The sequence below is a fragment of the Vipera ursinii genome, assembly GCF_947247035.1.
Source record: "Vipera ursinii genome assembly, chromosome: 1".
NCBI classification, from domain to species: Eukaryota; Metazoa; Chordata; class Lepidosauria; order Squamata; family Viperidae; genus Vipera; species Vipera ursinii.
In genome coordinates, this window is record NC_139512.1 from 67,427,065 (window position 1) to 67,447,115 (window position 20,051).

The 20,051-nt window shown below is 37.7% G+C and overlaps 1 protein-coding gene across 1 annotated transcript in view; it reads right to left on the minus strand.

Annotated features, from left to right (window-relative positions):
* Positions 1-20,051, minus strand: part of SPTBN5 (spectrin beta, non-erythrocytic 5) — a gene marked incomplete at both ends in the record, with an annotated part of 118,472 nt that overhangs the window by 16,357 nt on the left and 82,064 nt on the right. The window contains 14 exons of the mRNA XM_083355348.1: positions 480-635; positions 1,460-1,654; positions 2,045-2,249; positions 6,707-6,903; positions 8,347-8,559; positions 9,427-9,613; positions 10,473-10,729; positions 10,962-11,099; positions 12,642-12,788; positions 13,095-13,185; positions 13,574-13,746; positions 14,549-14,626; positions 16,397-16,581; positions 18,169-18,335. Coding sequence (XP_083211474.1) covers positions 480-635; positions 1,460-1,654; positions 2,045-2,249; positions 6,707-6,903; positions 8,347-8,559; positions 9,427-9,613; positions 10,473-10,729; positions 10,962-11,099; positions 12,642-12,788; positions 13,095-13,185; positions 13,574-13,746; positions 14,549-14,626; positions 16,397-16,581; positions 18,169-18,335 — 2,389 coding nt within the window. The remainder of the gene's footprint in view (positions 1-479; positions 636-1,459; positions 1,655-2,044; positions 2,250-6,706; positions 6,904-8,346; positions 8,560-9,426; positions 9,614-10,472; positions 10,730-10,961; positions 11,100-12,641; positions 12,789-13,094; positions 13,186-13,573; positions 13,747-14,548; positions 14,627-16,396; positions 16,582-18,168; positions 18,336-20,051) is intronic.

Here is a 20,051-nt window from a genome sequence, read left to right on the forward strand (position 1 = left end):
TCGATTTCTTTAACTTGTCCCAAAATAAACTTTTTAGGATGAAAGAGAGAATCGGTCAGGGCAAAGCAATCTGCCCACTCAGGGACTTGAAGAAAGTGCATTGATTTAGCAGAAAAGAGTAGTCCTAACTCTCTGATATTTTGATTTTAATATACATTTACACTCTGTTTTACTTCATTTTTATTATATTGTTTACTATCGTTACTCTTTTACTCTTGTTCTATTTTAGAATGATTTTATAGTTTTCTTAAAAAGTAAAATATCTCTCACAAGCAGCAATATGAAATACAATAAATAAAAAATAAATGGTTGAACTAACCCTGAGTAGATTGCTATAGTAAGAGAGTAGTAAGAGAGTAGCCAATCGCTTTAAGGCTGTGAACAATAATCCCATTATTGGAAATTCTGAAGATTGAAATGTCAGATTTTTTTATTATATCTATGAAGTCTGTTTTTTCAAAGTGACCGTTTCTACTTACCTCCACTCCTTCATGCTGGCTAAGGAGGGTCTGAACTCCAAGTAGATCATAACCATAATCATCTCTGGTCACAACAGCCTCTTTCTCCTGCATCCAACCTTTTAGGTCATCCACATCACGATCATATTGATGAACTTGATGAGCTGCCCTGAGATTCTGATGAAGGGAAAAATGTTTCAGTAAGACTCGTCCCTAACAAACCAGTTTAAAAATGCTCATGAGGTAAGGCAGATGCAAGTGAGGGATACTGACTCACACTGCTATAGTATCATACTTTTGTGTATTATAAATTATGTTCTAAATATGTGATGATTTTAAGTTCCATGTGCTTCATTATTTAAGGAAAATGCTGTGGTTGTTTGACACAATCATTACCAGTCAACAAATCTTATTCTAATGGTACAAGATCACACAGAGGTAAGTCTTGCTTCTATCAAGCACTATGCGCAGTATCAATGGTACTCGTAACAGCATTATATGTTCAAGTACAGTAAAATCACACCATACTTTTCGCCTTGTTTTCCTGTATTCAGGGGATTCAATTTACACGGATCAGCTTGCCCATAATTTTTGATTATATATAGTAACTCATAAAGTAATCAACATTTTAAAATCATGATAACACTGCCTTAATGCAAATGGAGTATTTTGTGGGCATCAGAGGCTACATTTCAACAAGTTTGGTTTTGGAAAGACTAGAGCATTAATCTGTTAATTGGAGAGTCAGGACTAAACTTTTTCATATTTGGAGGTTTTGGGTAGATACGAAGATCGAAAAGATATATACAGCCTATCAAAAACTCAACATTTTTACTTAATTGTATAATAGGGAAGCTCAGAACCATTCAGCCAATCTTGAGTGATCCATTTTTTTAAAAAAAACAAAACCTACAACAAAGGACTGGGGTGGTGTGTGACATATAACCCATACATTGCTCATTCATGTCCTAAGAAGCCTATCTGGATACCAGGAAGCTTACCTCTGCTCTTGTTTGGACAGCTTGCTGCAAACTTTCCCATCTGTCATGAATATCCTGTGTCTTCTTCTGGATGTGACTTATTTGGTTGTGACACACAGTTTTAAGATGAGATGCTAGATTGTTTATCAGGAGAACTTTGTTATGGCCTAGGGATTCTACCTCTTTCATAAAATCTTCAAATTTTTTCTCTAGCACCTATAGCATCAACAAAGAAGTAGCAGTCAGAGTTATTCAAAATCTTCCTCCTATTTCTTGATATTAGTCTTGAGATAATATAAAAAGTTATGAATAGGGCTTGGAAAGTCACTCAGCATTTTTTTTAAAGTGTATGTTTAACAACTAATAATAATAAGCATATGTGAACCACTGCTGTCTCTAGTCAATCTCATGTAACTTTTAATAATCACGGAACCTCAGGAACTATAGAATATAAAATATAGTTGAGGTATTCCAAGGACAAGCGCTGGCTCTTCGGCTATGAAACGGAGATGAGCACCGGCCCCTAGAGTCGGAAACGACTAGCACGCATGTGCGGGGGAACCTTTACCTTTACCTTTACTATTCCAAGGACTACATTTGCTTTACCTCCACATTCTCCAAATCCTGACCATAGTTATCTGATTCAGCCATAGTCTGTTTGCTCAATAGCCAAGCATCCACCAGTTGGGTTTCCCTTTCAAAGTGATGCAGTTGAGATTGTTCCTGCAAAGCTTTTATTTGTTTCTCTGCTCTATCCTGGAGAGACAGGTATTGTTCTAAAACAGACTGGAGTTTGGGCAGGATAGCTGAACTATAAAGAGAGATAGACACAGAAACAGACAGAAATAGAGAAGAGAGTTTAGAAAATAACATCACTCATTTATATCACTATCCATGTTCCCAGCAATTTTCATATACAGCTCTTGTCTAACTCAAATTAAAAATTTATATTTATTACCTATTGTCTGTCTTTCTAATATTAGTAATGGTCTGAAATGTGAAAATACACACACACACACACACACACACACACACACACGATAGAAAGGGACGTGGTGGCTCAGTGGGTTAGGATGCTGAGCTTGTAGATCAGAAGGTCGGCAGTTTGGCAGGTCGAATCTCGAGTGCCGCGTAACAGAGTGAGCGCCTGTTACTCGTCCCAGCTTCTGCCAACCTAGCAGTTCGAAAGCACATAAAAATGCAAGTAGAAAAATAGGGATCACTACGGTGGGAAGGTAACAGTGTTCTGTGCGCCTTTGGCATCTAGTCATGCCGGCCACATGACCACGGAGACATCCTTGGACAAGCGCTGGCTCTTTGGCTTTGAAACGGAGATAAGCACCGGCCCCTAGAGTTGGAAACGAGTAGCACACATGTGCAGGGGAACCTTTTATATATATGATGTGGATGAATATTATTTCATTCCAGAGCAACCCATTGTTTGCAAAATTAGTACAGTGTATTCAGGGCCTTTATAAATTCCAGATGAAATACCAGGCATGCTTAAATTTGAGCAGGATGACCACTTTTTTAATACCCTAATGGCATTCTATTCATAGAGAAAAGGACCTTTATCTTGGCTTTTCTCCCTAGCCTCAGGATAAGATGAGGTAACTGCATACAGAAAGCTTGACTTGGTACCAGGTTTTTGTTTTTAATATGCTTGGTTTTTAGAACTTTAATATGGCTTTTATGTTGCTTTGGTTTTTGATTGCAAGCTTCCCAGGGTTTGTTAAAGATGGGCAGTGACATAAATATTTTAAGTAAATAACTAGTTAAGTTAACATATTCAGGATAAATCAGAAGGGATATTTGTAATTCCTACCTAAGGTCCGATATGTAGAATTTCAAGTTTTGATTATCAAAGGTAAGATTATAGAAGAGCATGGAGTTTTCATACAGAAGACAATTGGACTTAAATAATAACATGGATTCTGAACAAAGAAATTATCAGTCAAGAAGACTGAATGCATAATAAAGCTTTTTCTTTTGTTATGGTTGTTTCTGTCATTTTGTTGAGTCTGTAAGTATCAGAAATATTGTATGAATTATGCTGGTATTTAACACCAGATAAGTTATCTAGAACAGGCATGTCAAATTCACGATGTCATGTGATGCGTGATGTATCATGACTTTTCCCCCATAGCTGTCAATGGGGTGGGTGTAGTTTCAATGTGAGGCATCCGGCCTGCAGGCTGGCAGTTTGACATGCCTGATCTAGAATGTATAAAGGTATTTCAAATGAATGTTGGAAATGTAAATGTAAAGAAGGGACTTTTTATAATTTATGGTGGATATGTGATAAGCAAAGAAATATTGGAGTAGGATTCATATATTAATGCAGAAAATTCTTAAAGTGAACATAAAAGATTAAACCAGAAACTTTCCTTCTGAGTCTAATGGAAAGAGAACTGAAAAAAAACCTTGGAACATTGATTTTTATATGGTGGCAGCAGCAAGATTGCTCTATGCACAAAAGTGGAAGGATGCCTTGATTCCTATCATGTATGGTAGATGGAATTAGCAGAGATGGCCAAATTGATTGTCCTGATAAAAGAAAAGAACATAAGTACTTTTGTTTCTAGTTGGAAACCACTTCTGGACTTTGTGCTTGAGGTGGAAGAAAATGATATCATGATTTTGGGTTTTACCGATTAGACTGACTGGCTGATACAGAAATGGCTAGGGCATACTACTATAGAAATATAAAAAGTTGAGGGACTTCCAGTTTGAGGTTGTAGTGACACGGATGCAGGAAGGCAGGGCTCTGCTTTCTGCGCCTGATTTCGCCCTGCTGGGGGCCCTAAAAGGCCCTAAAATCACCCCAGAGAGGCAATGAAGAAAGAGGGGTGCCTCGTTGATCATGGAGAGATGGTGGTCAATCCGTTTGATCTGAGGAAAGCTCTCCGAACTGGCAGGGGAAGGACTGGCTGTATTCCTGTGGCCAGCCTCTAGCTACTGACAACTGAAGAAAGAATCACTAATTATTATTTATTTATTTATTTATTTATTTATTTGGTTTATATACCACCCTACTCCCAAAGGACTTAGGGTGGTTTACAAGGCAAAATTTAAAAACAATACAATATAAAATTAAATTAAATTAAATTAAGTCTAGCCGCAAAAATTAAAATCACAATTTAAAAACATTAAACCCCTCAGTCCAGACCAGATAGCTCAAAGAGCCAGGTTTTTAGGTCCCGGTGAAATGAATGAAGGTCGGGGGCAGTCCGGAGTTCCGTTGGCAGTTGATTCCATAGGGCAGGCGTGCCCACAGAGAATGCCCTCCCCCTGGGGATCACCCATTGGCAATCCTTGACCGGCAGATCAAACAGGGTGTTTGGAACTGAGTGAGAATATCGATCCTTTCTTTACTATTTACAACTGGATTTCATGGAAAAGGCTCCCAAGAAGCTAAAAAGCTCTGAACAAGAGAAGGAAGCGGATTGCAGCCCCACCCTTCCAGAGGAATGGAAGCAGCATTTTAATTATTTTATGTGGGACAGAAATATTTAACATTGAATTACAAGTAATATAAAGCTTAGTTTTGATAAATTTGAGAACTGAGAAAATTGTTAAGATTTTCTCTTTGAAAGAATACTGAGGTGAAATACAAGAAATCAACCTTGTTTTAAGAGTCAGAAAATGGATATTGAATAACATCTAGTGGTGGATGAGAGCACCACAGCTGCAATGACAGAGGCAGACTTAGCAAGAAGCCTAGAAAGAGATAACAACCTAGCTTCTTTGTTGTTTGGTGACTTTTAACTCAACAGAGAACAGATGGCAACAGAGAAAAATGTCTTGGCATACTTACTACAGTGTGAGAACTTAATTGCTTTGAAACCTGTTGACCTTCTTGGATTATAAACATATACTGAGCTCTGACTTTTAATCTTAAGAACTATTTGGAGAGAAAGAAAAACTTAACTACTGGCTACGTTTGTTTGGGGGAGGGTTTTGGATTGTTTTTAGAGTGGTTGAACATTTTGAATACTTTGAACATTTTGGATTGTAAATCTCGGCTGATTGACAATTTCTGGATGCTTGAGCAGAAGGACTATTACAAAATATTGCTTTCAGTGGTGGACTTATGTCCTGGAACCTAGTGAATTATAAAGGCTACATACAAAGACCAGAAGAACCAGATAAGACTTTGTTCTATGGACATTAATATTGGTGGTATTAGACAAGATTAGTATTCAGGGATCACAACACTTCTGATAGAATATCTGGAGAGGGAAAATAAAATTGATCCTTTATATCTAGCTAAAAGTGATAGGAAAACATACTTAATACTTCCATCTGAAGCCCCAGCCAGGTTTACCAGGAGCTTTCCATTTTCCAGAAGGAAATACATTCTATGCTACAATTAATTCTATGCTACATTAATTTCACAAAAAGAAGTTGCAAGAAGAAACCATGAGGAGATCAAAAATAATTTTGACAATATAAATGAGCAAATTTCCAACCTAAACTTACAACTAGAAAGTTCTCAGAAAATGACTACAAAGAATGAACAAACAAGTCAGAAAACAATAGATGAATTAGAAGAAATTGATCCAAAGACACAAAATATAAAAGAAGGTAAATATAAACTGGCACAGATAAATAAAAATCTGCAAGACTTAGTTACAATAATGGAAATGGAAAACCCCATTCTTTAGGTTTTCAAAATATACCTGACGATAAGAAAGAAGATTTAAAAAACGGATTATAAAGCTGTTATTGGAAATGCTAGCAATTGGGAGACAAAAAATGAAAAGAGAAACTGAGGGAGAAGGAAAGTGGGAGTTGTTTAATGAATACAACTGGGTGGAATTCTCCCTCAAAAATACCGTACTTAAATTGTTCTTCTCTATTTTCTTTCTTGCCTTTTGACCATCTCCCCATCTGATGCAACTAACAGCTTCCATAGGTAAGAGGATCTGCATTTGTATCTATGTGTACAAGTCAGTGAAAACTTTTCCTGTTGATCTTCTTGAAAACACAATAAACCTTATTGTGACATTAAGAAACTTGTTAAGATTTTAGATCCTTATTTGATAAGTTCACATTTGAAATTTATCAACTCAATCAAATAATTACAGGGTTGTTCTTAGAGTTTTACAACTCATATGCCTGTGGCAAAACAAATTTACACTTTTCAAATAGCACAAATGTTTGCACACAGAATGGGCTTTATGAAATAATGTCTGAAGAAGTCCTGAAAATAACAGAAACTGTTTTAGTAATTGATTCTCCTCTAGATAGTTTACGGACACCTACCTCTCTGGGTTATTACTGTTCAAGAAATAGTCTCCTGTTTCCTTCAGCTTCTCAATTCGGGATTTAAATCCCTCCAGATCAAGCTTTGTAGCTTCCATTTTACGTAACAGTGCTTGAGTTGATTCTTCATTTCTCCCATAATCTGGAGTTTCTAGTAGAAATCCTTTTTCTGCCATCCAGGATTCCACTTCCAAAAGCTGAAAGAAAAGCAGAGCTGATGGGACTTGCATGTGAAACAGATTGTTATAATCTGCTGAAAGAGAATGATATTCAATAGAGACGAAGCAAACTAGGCATGCTCTCAACTAAATATGTGGATCATGTAATGCAAAAACTATGCAATAGTTGTATATAACTTTCCACAAAGCCCAAGAAACATTAGATTAAAGATACTTGTTTAACAGTTCCTAGCATTGGCAGTTCAAAGATATTATGCAGCTATTCCATTTTTAGTCAATTACAGAACTGGAGAAGGGAGAGGTAGAATAAACACAGGAAATGATGCAAGGTTTATACATGGAACATGCTGACTAAATGCTGACAGGATTCCTCATAAAATTCCATGGAAGAGGAAAGGTAACTGCAGGAAAGAAAGCCCTATACCACTCTACTTCAGATAAGGAAAAGGAACAAAACTGGAAAAAACAGTAAAATACTTTGACTTTCGAAGGGTCAGACTTTTCCTTTATATTTTTTTCATTCATTTCATTGTCATTTCATTTAACATTTAATTTCATAAAAGCTAGGCAATAACTAAGCTAGGCAACTAGCTTAGAATACTGCACCCAGTTTTAGTCACCATGATGTAAAAAAAATGTTGAGACTCTAGAAAGAGTACAGAGAAGAGCAACAAAGGTAATTGGGGACTGGAGGCTAAAACATATAGGGAACGGCTGCTAGAATTGGGTATACCTAGTTTAATGAAGAGAAAGACTAGGGGTGACATGATAGCAGTGTTCCAATATCTCAGGGGCTGCCACAAAGAAGAGGGAGTCAAGCTATTCTCCAAAGCACCTGAAAGCAGGACAAGAAGCAATGGATGGAAACTAGTCAAGGAGAGAAGCAACCTAGAACTAAGGAGAAACTTCCTGACAGTTAGAACAATTAACCAGTGGAACAACCTTTCCCCAGAAGCGGTGAATGTTCCAACACTGGAAGTTTTTAAGAAGAGACAGCCATTTGTCTGAAATGGTATAGGGTTGATCTCCAAGGTCCCTTCCAACTTTATTATTATTATTATTATTATTATTATTATTATTATTATTATTATTATTATTATTATTTCCATTTAGACGCTAGTAATGTATTTACTATATTAATAAAAAATACCTGACTCTCCACATATTTGAACACAGAGACAAGCAAGCAGAGGCCTGCTCATACCAAATAGCTTCCCTGATTTTGCTTATCTATATAGTTACCCATCAACCTATGGAAAGATGCTCCTGAATTGCAAGAACCCCTTGGAATAACATAGTTGAAGTGAGAATGGTTTAGAAGAGAAGGACAGCATCAGGATAAAGAAATTTGGTCAGTTCAGCTGAACTGGTTTGGAAAAGAAGTGATGTCCTTCTGGCAAAACAGTTATAATTCCATGGATCTAAATAGAAATTGAAAATAGCTTTCCATCACTACTTTACCTCACTGAAAAAGTGCTGGGCTTTATAAGATTCTACAAGCCTCCATCTTCTTTCCTGAGCTTCATCCTTCAGATTTTCAAAGCAAATTATCAATTCCTTTACTTGTTCCATGATTATTTGGGAAGCAACCTGTTTTTCCTTCACCAGCTTCTGCCCAGAACTGATCACTGCTTTAGTCAAGGCATCATGGCTGTTAATCTCATTCTCTAAATTCTGGAAAATACAAGATAAGAAGAGGGAGTCAAAATACACATGTATTTTAAAATGTAAGGATTTTCTCCATATGTTCATGAATATGTCTGTGTTTTTAGGTTGTCAAGCTGCAGCATACCACTTTTAGATTCTGCTAACAAATTTAGATACTCATGCAGAGTTTTGCATCTATGGGAAAATTGCCAACATAAGCAAGTGTCCACTCACCTGAGTGAAATAAAACTCTCCACTTTGGTGGAGTCTCTTTAATAGCTGAACTGTCCTAATAAAGCCCTAATAAGCAGGCATATACATAGAATGAAGGCTACTGCTAAGCTTGTAAGCCGCCCTGAGTCTTCGGAGAAGGGCGGGATATAAATGGGATTAAAATAAAAATAAATAAAATAAAATACCAACAGGCGAAGGTAAAGAAGATTATCACACCCTAATGCAATGCAGAGAGTGTAATATTTGTTTGTATACAGATAAGAAGTGCAGACATATTTCTTGATAGCTTGAATAATAACAAAAATAAGTGGCAGTGGTGCTTTGTGTTGCAGAAGATTACTTTTCCTCTAGAAAATTGTTTCTCAGCCTCAGCAACTTTAAGACATCTGGACTTCAATACCCAGAATTCCCCAACAACATGCCTTAAAATTGCTGAAATTGAGAAAAACTGCTCTAGAAAAAGTTAGTATTCATTTAATTGACTTCACTATGACATGGAAATGTGACAAACATTCAACTTTCTGAAGAACAGAAAGTGAGCTTGTAGGCCTTGTTGCAAGCTAGCTAAAATAAATAAAAATAAATTTTAAAAAGCTATGGAAGCAGTGACCAAGAATTTCTCTCTGTTCCAATATTTCCTGCTTTGTCACTCTATTTTACCTGGTGCTTTTCCTGTAAACTCTGAACAGTTGCCATAGACTGGCCATAGTCTCTGGAAGATGCCAGAGGGAGTTTCTCGTGAATCCAGGTCAACTCTTCACTGACATCCTGGAGAAACTGGTACAGCAATCTGTTGGCTTCCAAATGCTGCCGCCTTTCCTGGAGTGGCTCCCTAAAACTTTTATATCTGGAGATTCGAAATGAAGCTGTGGGTTAGACTGTTTTTTAAGGAAGAAAGATTATGAATGTGAATTGGTCTCTCCACACATCACCCTTAGTGAAGCGTGCAAACCAGCGCCTGCATTTCCTGTGTCAGATGATCTTTCTCCTTCTATCCTGGCCACTTTTTACAGAGGCATGATTGAAAGCATTTTAACAAACTGCATCACTGTCTGATTTGGTGGCAGCAATGCCTCAGATAGAAAGTCCATGCAGAGAATGGTAAGGATAGCCGAGAAGATCATAGGACGCTCACTCCCTGGTATTCAGGATGCTGCTTATAAGCACTATGTGCTTAGAGCTCAAAGCATTGTTAGAGACCCCACACACCCACTTTATGGTCTGTTTCTCTTGCTCCCCCCTGGGAGGAGGATTTGAAGTATTTCTAGCAGGATTAACCGATTCTGTTATAGCTTTGTTCCCTATGCCATCTGTCTGGTAAACTCACAAGGTTCGTTTTTCTCCCCATGCACATGTATACATAACCCGAACTATACTGTTCTTTCTCTGTGTGATATAATACATGTGGGTATATGCATAATTCTGTACTATTTATTTATTTATGTCATATTTATATTGTGTATATTGGAGGTGGTGACCCTTTAAGAGCTGTATGCAATGAAATTTCATTTTAATGTATGCCAATTAGTGTACATTCAAAGCAACAATAAAGTTATTATTCTATTCTATTACCTAACATGCACTGACTGTTAACATTAGAAACACCAGGCTAATTAACCGAAGAATGATAATATTATTAAAGGTGAAAATTAGAATATTTAGAAGGGAGAGAAAAGCAAGGAGAAACTGCAGAACCGTTCAAGCACCTGTGTACCACCTGATCCACTCTTGTCTCTATCTCATCTGCCAGAAAATGTTTCTCCTGCTGGAGTTCTTGCAGTCTGTTGATCAGACTTTGGAAATGGTCCCTGTGGGCAGCAAAGCTGGCTTCCAGTTCTTCCTGTTTCTTTAGGAGATCGTTCAGAATCAGTAGATTATCACTGCTTTCTGGTGTATTCATCTCACTGTCTAGGTCTTCCAACCATTTATCAGCCTCATCCACAATATGTAGAAATTGTAGAGCCTGAAGTCAGAGGGAAGTAAATAATGACATTTAAACACTGTGGCTACTAGCATCCTTTGTGGATTGATCAGTTCTGTCTCTACAATAGTCACTCACAAGCATACACATAAACACAATGCAATTATTTTAATCTTTTTGCTTTTTGCTAACCTGAAAATTAGTTAACCAGCTTGGGGAATTTCCAGAATGACTAAGTCACCACTAAAGCCTTGAGTTCTTTCTTGTGCTTTACCTTGTAAGCATCCAGAATTTTTTTTTTCTTTCCCTCACAGTTTTCCAGCAACTCATCCCAAAGCTCATCTATTTCCTGGAGTCTAGACTGGAGGACATCAGAAGCATAATGCCTTTCATGGAGCATTTTCTCACCTTCCTGCAATAAAGATACTCAAAGTCATCTCTTGTGGCTTAGCTTTCTATATGATGTCTAAACAGTGATACCTTCCAACAATCCTATTATTATAACAACATTTAAGTTATTTGCATTTTTGCTTAAGGCAGTGGTTCCCAACCTTTTCTACACCCCGCACCCCTAGAACCCTTTTGATATATTCTCACACCCCTTACAAAAGTTCTAAATAACGGCAACGAATTATGCATATACACTATAATTTTGAAGGCCCAAGTTTTCACACCCCCTGGAATACCGTCTCACACTCCCAGGGTGGGGAGGCAAGCACCCCTGGTTGGGAGCCCCTGGCTTAAGGCATTTAATCTTGCAAATTATTTGTTTAACTAAGATACTTCCAGAAACAGCTTTTGAGAAAGTCTCATTCTTTGAAATGTACTGAAACTTCAAAAATTATTTGGAATGTATAGGAACAAGGGCACAGCATTAAAGAAGATACATCTTCTGTCAGATTTCTGCATAAGCCTGAATGAGAAGATAGCTACTTTTATGAAGCAATTTATGAAAGTAGCCATATGTCTAATGAACCATTTTTTTTGGCATAGCTGCTTTAAAATGGTAATGTCCTTATAGTCATATGTGTACTGAACTACCTCTTCTGAATTATTTTTGAATAATTATAATCAATAATGTAATGTAATGTAATGTAATGTAATGCAATGTAATAATACCATGCTGTGCAGTGCAAAGCCCCATCCGTGGGATGCAGGCAGCACACAAAACCATGCACTCTCCAGTCCATGGAAAAACCTTTCTCCACGGAATCAGTCCCTGGTGCCCAAAAGGTTGGGGATCTCTATGCCAGGGCTTTTCAACCTTTTCACCTATTGTACCACTTTTAGGATAAAAAAGTGCCCCCCAAGCCACAGCCCAAACAAGACACCTGCTTGCCTACCCAGCGGCGCTCTTCTTCCTGTCCGAGGTTTTCATTGTTGTGAGCATTTCTGTTGAGGATTGGCAACAGGGGTGGGGTGGGGGTGTTTGGTTTTTATTCCCCCCATCTGCTGGGTGGTTGCAACAGGTTTTGGTCACTTCACATGACCCTGGGACACTGTGACCATCATAAATATGAATCAGTTGCCAAACACCTAAATGTAAATCACAAGACCCTGGAGATGCTGCAACATTCCAGCTGATCGGCGCTTCTTCTGGACTCAGCAGAAGCACCAGGATCAGTGCTGAGCTCCAGCTGGAGCCTGGAGCTGATCCTGGCACTTCCACTGAGCCCTGACAGCCCTGCAGCTCCAACCGTCTCTCACTCGGGCTTGTGAGGTGCTGCTACCGGTTCAGCTCATTCGCCTCCCCTGCTACCACTTTTCTAGGATGGTTGCATACCACCTGCTAGGTGCCAATGTACCACAGGTGGTACCCGTACCACTGGTTGAAAAGCCCTGCTCTATACTATGCTATGCTATGCTATGCTATGCTATGCTATGCTACGCTACGCTACGCTATGCTACGCTACGCTACGCTATGCTATGCTATGGTATTTACTTATTTACTTACTGTTTTGATTCTGTTAAGATGATTTTTGTTAGCCACAATCTCTGCCTGGAAAGTCTGGTGCTTTTGCAGTTTAGCCTGAAGATTGCTAGGATCTGTCCAGCTCTCATCAAGGGCAATACTGTTTTTTTCATTCATCCAGGCAGCTATCTTTGGATAGAAAAACACAATTATGAGATTGCTGATTAGATTCAATGCCTAATAGTTCAAGGACCTGGAATGGTCTCCCATTTCAAACCCTGAAAGAATGGCAGCAAGTCTAACTAAGAATCAGGAACAAGCAATTTGGTCTCTCCCTACATTCTTTGGACTATATTGCTGTTCCACATTTGGTTCTTATTGGTTATGTTGGCTAGGGTTTCTGGCATTTGTTGATTATTGGAAGTTTTCAAATTTCTCTGAAATTTGAAATGTATCTATATATGTATCCTCAGGAAATTAAATGAATCATTATACCTCAAAAGAATTGTGCAGAAATTTTTGTAATAGCCAGGACTCTTCCAACAGACGTCTCCGAATTAAAGTGATTTCCAAAAGTTTTTCCTTTCTGGAAGGAATAAATCAAACTAGTAATATAAGTCAACATAGCTTATTAAACTTCTTTTCATTTCAGAAGTGATTATAAATGCAAACTTAATCTTTACCAAGAGCAGTAAAAGGAAAACACAAAAAGCACAGCATGAGGAAATGAAACAGCAAATGCCACAGCAGAGTTGTTCCTCAAATGGGCACATTATATAAATCTTATCTTCTTTCTAGAGTGACTAGATGGGTGGATAATCACTCTATTCTCTTAGGGTTTTATTTGAAGCACAAAATAATATAATTAATGAGTGGCAAGTAATAAAAAAATCCATTAAGAAAGAGGAGAGGGGTGGGGTGGTTAAACCATATAGGATATAGAGATGAAACAGGAGGAAAAAAATGAATGGTACCTTCTCAACACAGCCTGGCACTTAGTCATTATATTCTCAGAATCATAATGCTGACTGTCCTTCAGCTTTTGGGCAAAGAAAGCTATCTTATCAATCTTCTTCAGGTGGGCCTTCAAGTCTTTTTCAAATTGCATGTGCTTTTGCTGCAGACTCTCCACACTGGATACTGAATCCTGCATCAATTGAAACAAGTTAATGTAATATGGAAAGCTGCCTTCTAAAATAGATTGTTTGTTCATATAACCCAGTCTTTTTCCAATTCCAGATGAGTAGATTTCAACTTCTAAAATGTCTCAACCAGCATGGCAATTGATAAGAATTCTGGGAGTTGGCTGGCTTTTGAAAAATGCCCAGGTTGGGAAGAGCTGATCTAATGCTTTATGATTACTCCAAATGACTCTCGGTTAGAACAGTTATGTTTATAAAGAGTTATGTTTATAAACTGCCTAAATGTGTATGCACAGAACAAGAGAAAGATTTGGGGATCACTATCCTAAACAGCCAGGATTCAAATTATTTCTATAAAACTTCTCTTTTTAAATATGAAATCAAAGAATATTGGATTCCTCCCAAAGGAAGTTTTCTTTACATTCAGGTTTATAGAGCTCAGGTATAATAAACTGTCCAGAGTCATTTTATTAGTAAGATGAGTGGAATATAAATTTAACTAAATAAATAAATGAACTTTAGAGAATTTCAGTTTTTCCCCCAATTTTTTTTATTCTACATGTATTTCTGCTTTTCTGGACTCTATAGCAGCAAAATTGGGTTGGAGAATGATGCCACAGACTAGAAGGCAAAATCCAATAAACTTGCAAAACAACCCAAAAGCTTTGTGATGTAATGGAATGAGAGATTCAGTGAGACTTTGGTAGGAAAAAAACTGAAAGTAAGCACTCCAAAATTATTTGTTTTGCACTTTTGTTCTATGCCAACACTTTCCAGTTTTGAGTGAGAATAGTCTATTTCACTTACCCCCAAGTCTTTGTTTGTTAGGAAGGCCTCTTTGCTGCTTAGCCAACTTTCACTCTCTTCCACGTAACCAAAGAATATCTGTTTAGGAGAGAAAGAAACCATGTCACTTCCCAATATAATTACATTGCAAAGTTCAATGGGGCTTAATTGGAAATAAGAGTGCTTAGAATTGGACCCATATTTGAACACTATAGTACAGAATGAGAAAGAGGTCCATTGAGCCAATGCAGTATTAATAAAGGAGTCTATGAGAAACTTGTAGTTCAGAATAGTAGTAAATAAGGGATTCTTTTGGGTATTATTGCCTTTTTTGAGTTTGCATAAATACTTTAAATATATTTTATTTACATTTATTTTTGTTGTTGTTAGCTGCGAAGTCATGTCCGACCCATCGTGACCCTATGGACAACGTTCCTCCAGGCCTTCCTGTCCTCTACCATCTTCTGGAGTCCATTTAAGCTCATACCTACTGCTTCAGTGACTCCATCCAGCCACCTCATTCTCTGTCATCCCCTGCTTCTATTGCCCTCAATCTTTCCCAGCATTAGGCTCTTCTCCAGTGAGTCCTTCCTTCTCATTAGGTGGCCAAAGTATTTTAGCTTCAGGATCTGGCCTTCTAAAGAGCAGTCAGTTTTGATCTCCTCTAGGACTGACCAGTTTGATCGCCTTGCAGTCCAAGGGACTCACAGGAGTCTTCTCCAGCACCATAGTTCAAAGGCCTCAATTCTTTGGTGCTCAACCTTTCTTATGGTCCAACTTTCACTGCCATACATTGCAACTGGGAAGACCATAGCCTTGACTATACGCACTTTTGTTGACAGGGTGATGTCTCTGCTTTTTAGTGTGCTGTCTAGATTTGCCATGGCTTTCCTCCCGAGGAGCAAGCGTCTTTTAATTTCTTGGCTACAGTCCCCATCTGCAGTGATCTTGGAGCCCAGGAAAATAAAATCTGTCACTACCTCCATTTCTTCCCCATCTATTTGCCAGGAACTGAGAGGGCCGGATGCCATGATCTTGGTTTTCTTAATGTTAAGTTTCAACCCAAGTTTTGCACTCTCCTTCTTCACCCACAACAAGAGGCTCTTTAGTTCTTCTTCACTTTCTGCCATTAGAGTGGTATCATCTGCATATCTTAGGTTGTTGATATTTCTTCCGGCAATTTATTTTTATGATATATTTATATTTATTGGTATTTATTTATAGATTTTATCTATTTATTTATATACCTAGACTAGTAGATATCATTTTCTTACTAATTTGTTCTACAGCAATCTAGTAATTATCCATAATCTTTGATGGCCAAAGACTGTTCCGATTAATTGTTAGCAGTTCTCTATAATTTAAAAGAATTAGCACTGGTATATTACCCACCATTCTAACTTTTAACCAGGGACATCAGGGAATGAATCAAAAATTTCTGCATGTGTTATGTGGTCCTTCAGGGCATTGCAACTGTTCCCTAACTTGTACACTATTTAAAAAAAATAAAAAATTGGGATCCTTAAATATATTAATTCTTCCAAAGTTTTCCCCACATAGGGAGAATAGTCCAAAAGTTCCAGTTCCTGTTATTTAAAATTGAAACCATGCCATGGTGCATTTAAGGAGAAACATTTCACTAAATCAAAATTACCCAAAAAGGTTTGAGGCTGAGCCGAAGATCAGTTTTAGGATCCAAATAAAAAAAGAAATGAAATGTAAATATATTTCTTCTATTTGGAAAGGATTGTATGTTTAAAGAATATCGACCAGCAACCACTGTTTGCTTCCATTTGCCATGCCCTAAATACCTATCAAAAATCTTCCTTCTAGTCGGCTGCTTCAGAATTATTATTATTTTTTACCTACCTGTAAGTCTCTGGCGTGAAGTAATTTTAGACTTTGTTCTTCATAGGTCTGGATCATTTCATTTAATGCTTGTTGTAACTTGATGAGGGAATGATGGATCTCAGGAGCCGCATAATGGCCAGAGTTGCCAAGTTTCTGACCGTAGCTGCTGAGAGCACCAAATCTTTCCCCTCGAGCTTCAATCTCTGCCTAAAAAATGTCAGACAAATTGATGGTAAATGTTTGCACAGAACCAATGTTTGGGATTTTTGGAAAACAAAAGTAGATTCTATTCAGCAACTTTTCACTATTAATATTTATGTGGAAAGTAAGGAGTTTGGGAAAGAAGGAAGGTTTCAAAATTCGAAAAAATATATAAAGAACAAATTACCTTCTCTTTCACCTTAGCAAAGACTAATTTTTACCCTAGTTAAATTTGGAAACGTAGCTATAAATGAAACATGTTTTTAATTGCACATTATTAAGAAAAACAGCATCACCCATAATTGAGGTAAATAATATCCCCAAAATTTCAATTTTCTTTTTGTGATCACAGCAGATTTAATTATTCGAGCACTTTTGTGACTGTATTCTTGATGTTAACATTAAAAACATCAAACACATTTATTTAACTGATATCTTTTATCATTTCAAATTTATGAAAGAAGTGAAGTCAGTGGTTCGTAAACTGTTTGACCAATTATCCCTTCCCCTAATCTTAAATAATGTCATTATTCCCACAAAACAAACAAAAAACAGCCTCTGCTATTTTACAGGAGCATCTTAGTGACAGCTGTCCCAAACTGGATCCACAACTCACAAATAAGCAATTACAAATTGCTCCATCATCTCTAGAATATACTCCATTTACCCCAAGGGTAAGAACCTCTAAGTTAAGCTCTGGATACTATGAAGCATTCCAGATGTCTTTTTTAGTCTACCAGGAAATTATGTAACTCACTGGCCATTTTTATGGTGTGGATGGTCCTCCTGCCCTCACCTTTTCCTCAAAAGAAAAACTCCTCCCCCCTCATCTTTATTTCTCTGAACAAATGAGCTTCTGCACCTTATCTCATTTCCAAGTGGAAGTAGAAGACTTACAGGATCTATAATTATTCTTTTCTCTCTCCTTTCCTCCTGAGACTTTGCATCTTGTTCAATGGTGCTTTCAGCGTCTCAGAGCATGTATTACTACTATCTACCCCTAATGTTTTTTCTTTTCTCCTTTCCTTCTCTGTAGTTCAGAAGAATCTTTTAAATACAAGCTTAGCACAATACCTCCAAGTGTATATATTCCAAGGGAGTTCCTCTATAACTTGTCTTGATCTCAATAGACTTAACCTCCATGGGCAGGATATGTATTAGCTTCTTTCCCCCCCCCCAACAATTGCTTCAGCATTTGTTGAATATGTAGGCCTCTTCAGTGGCAGAATTATTCAAACAAATAAGTACTTACAATATGTCCTCTAAATTGCCAGTAGTTGAGTGTTGATATTCCATGTAAGTTCTAGACTTGCAAAAGATGTGTTCATGTTTACACCACTCTTAATTTTAGCAGAATCCAAATAAAACTGAGGTTTATAGAGAGAACAGACCACATCTGAACTTAGAAAAGAATGTTCCAGCTCAGAAAGTAAGCACAGAAATAAGTAATGAGGATGTAATTACTTGATGTGCATATTGCTACAATCAATGTTATTTCCATTGTTAAGTATTGAAAATGCTAATTAGGAACTTTTTAAAGTAATGGAAACTATTATAAAGATGGCAATATCCTGCTGATATAATTATACTTGCCTTTATTTCTTGATGCTCCTCTATCAGACTTTCTGCTTCAACTAAATTTTTAGGAAGATCCCCAATTTCCATTTGACCTTTGACTTCCTGAATCCAATCCAGCAATTCCTTCAGTTCAGAGTTAAACTTCTGTAATTGGTAAGAAGCTATCAGCTTCTCACCCCTTGTTGTATACAAAAGAACATAAATAGTAATTGAAACTCTTACAAAGTATAATCTGGTGGAATAAAATTGAGTTTAACAAAAACAGAAAGCTTGTAAATTATTGTTTACTTATTTCAAGGGGGCTGTAAGAATACATACTTAAAAATGTTGGGCTTTTCACATTTCTAGTTTTCAAACCATATTTTTTCGTTTAACAGTATTAAAGTTCCTGGATAGAACTCTATTATTGCACATGCCAACCTGATTCTGCTACCAGAATTTGGCTAGATACCTCAAATTTAATGTATTTTAATTTTATATTATCTTTTATATTGTATTTCCCCTTCATGGATTACTGCCTTGTCGTGGCGAAGGGGCTTGCGTAATTCAATGAAGCTATGAGCTATGCCGTGCAGGGCCACCCAAGACGGACAGGTCATAGCAGAGAGTTCTGACAAAACGTGATCCACTGGAGAAGGAAATGGCAACCCACTCCAGTATCTTTGCCATGAAAACCCTATGGACAGTACCAAAAGGCAAAACGATATGACGCTGGAAGATGAGCCCCTCAGGTCGGAAGGCGTCCAATATGCTACTGGGGAAGAGCAGAGGGCTAGTACTAGTAGCGCCAGAAAGAATGAAGCGACTGGGCCAAAGCCGAAAGGACGCTCAGCTGTGGATATGTCTGGTGGTGAAAGGAAAGTCCGATGCTGTAAAGATTTTTTCTCCATAGGAACCTGGAATGTAAGATCCATGAATCAAGGAAAACTGGACGTGGTCAAACAAGAGATGACAAGACTGAACATTGACATCTTAGGTATCAGTGAACTAAAATGGACAGGAATGGGTGAATTTAATTCAGATGACCATCAGGTATACTATTGTGGGCAAGAATCCTTCAGAAGAAATGGAGTAGCCTTCATAGTCAATAAAAGAGTAGGAAAAGCAATACTGGGATACAATCCTCAAAATGACAGAATGATCTCAGTTCGAATCCAAGGCAAACCATTCAATATCACAGTAGTCCAGGTCTATGCCCCAACCACCAGTGCTGAAGAGGATGAAATTGACCAGTTCTATGAAGCACTACAGCACCTTATAGAACTAACACCAAAAAATGATGTTCTTATCATCATGGGGGATTGGAATGCTAAAGTAGGAAGCCAAAAGATAACTGGAATAACAGGCAAGTTTGGCCTTGGAGTGCAAAATGAAGCAGGGCACAGGCTGATAGAATTCTGTCAAGAGAATACGATGGTCATAGCAAACACTCTTTTTCAACAACCCAAGAGACGGCTCTACACATGGACATCACCAGATGGTCAACACAGAAATCAGATTGACTATATGCTCTGCAGCCAAAGATGGAGAAGCTCTATACAGTCAGTAAAAACAAGACCAGGAGCTGACTGTGGCTCAGACCATGAGCTTCTTGTTGCAAAGTTTAGGCTTAAACTGAAGAAAGTAGGGAAAAGCACTAGGCCACTCAGGTATGAATTAAATCATATCCCTGTTGAATATACAGTAGAGGTGACAAATAGATTTAAGGAATTAGATCTGATAGACAGAGTGCCTGAAGAACTATGGACAGAGGTTCGTGACATTGTACAAGAGGTAGCAACCAAAACCATCCCAAAGAAAAAGAAATGCAAGAAAGCAAAATGGCTGTCTGAGGAAGCTTTGCAAATAGCTGAGGAAAGGAGGGAAGCGAAAGGCAAGGGAGAAAAAGAAAGAT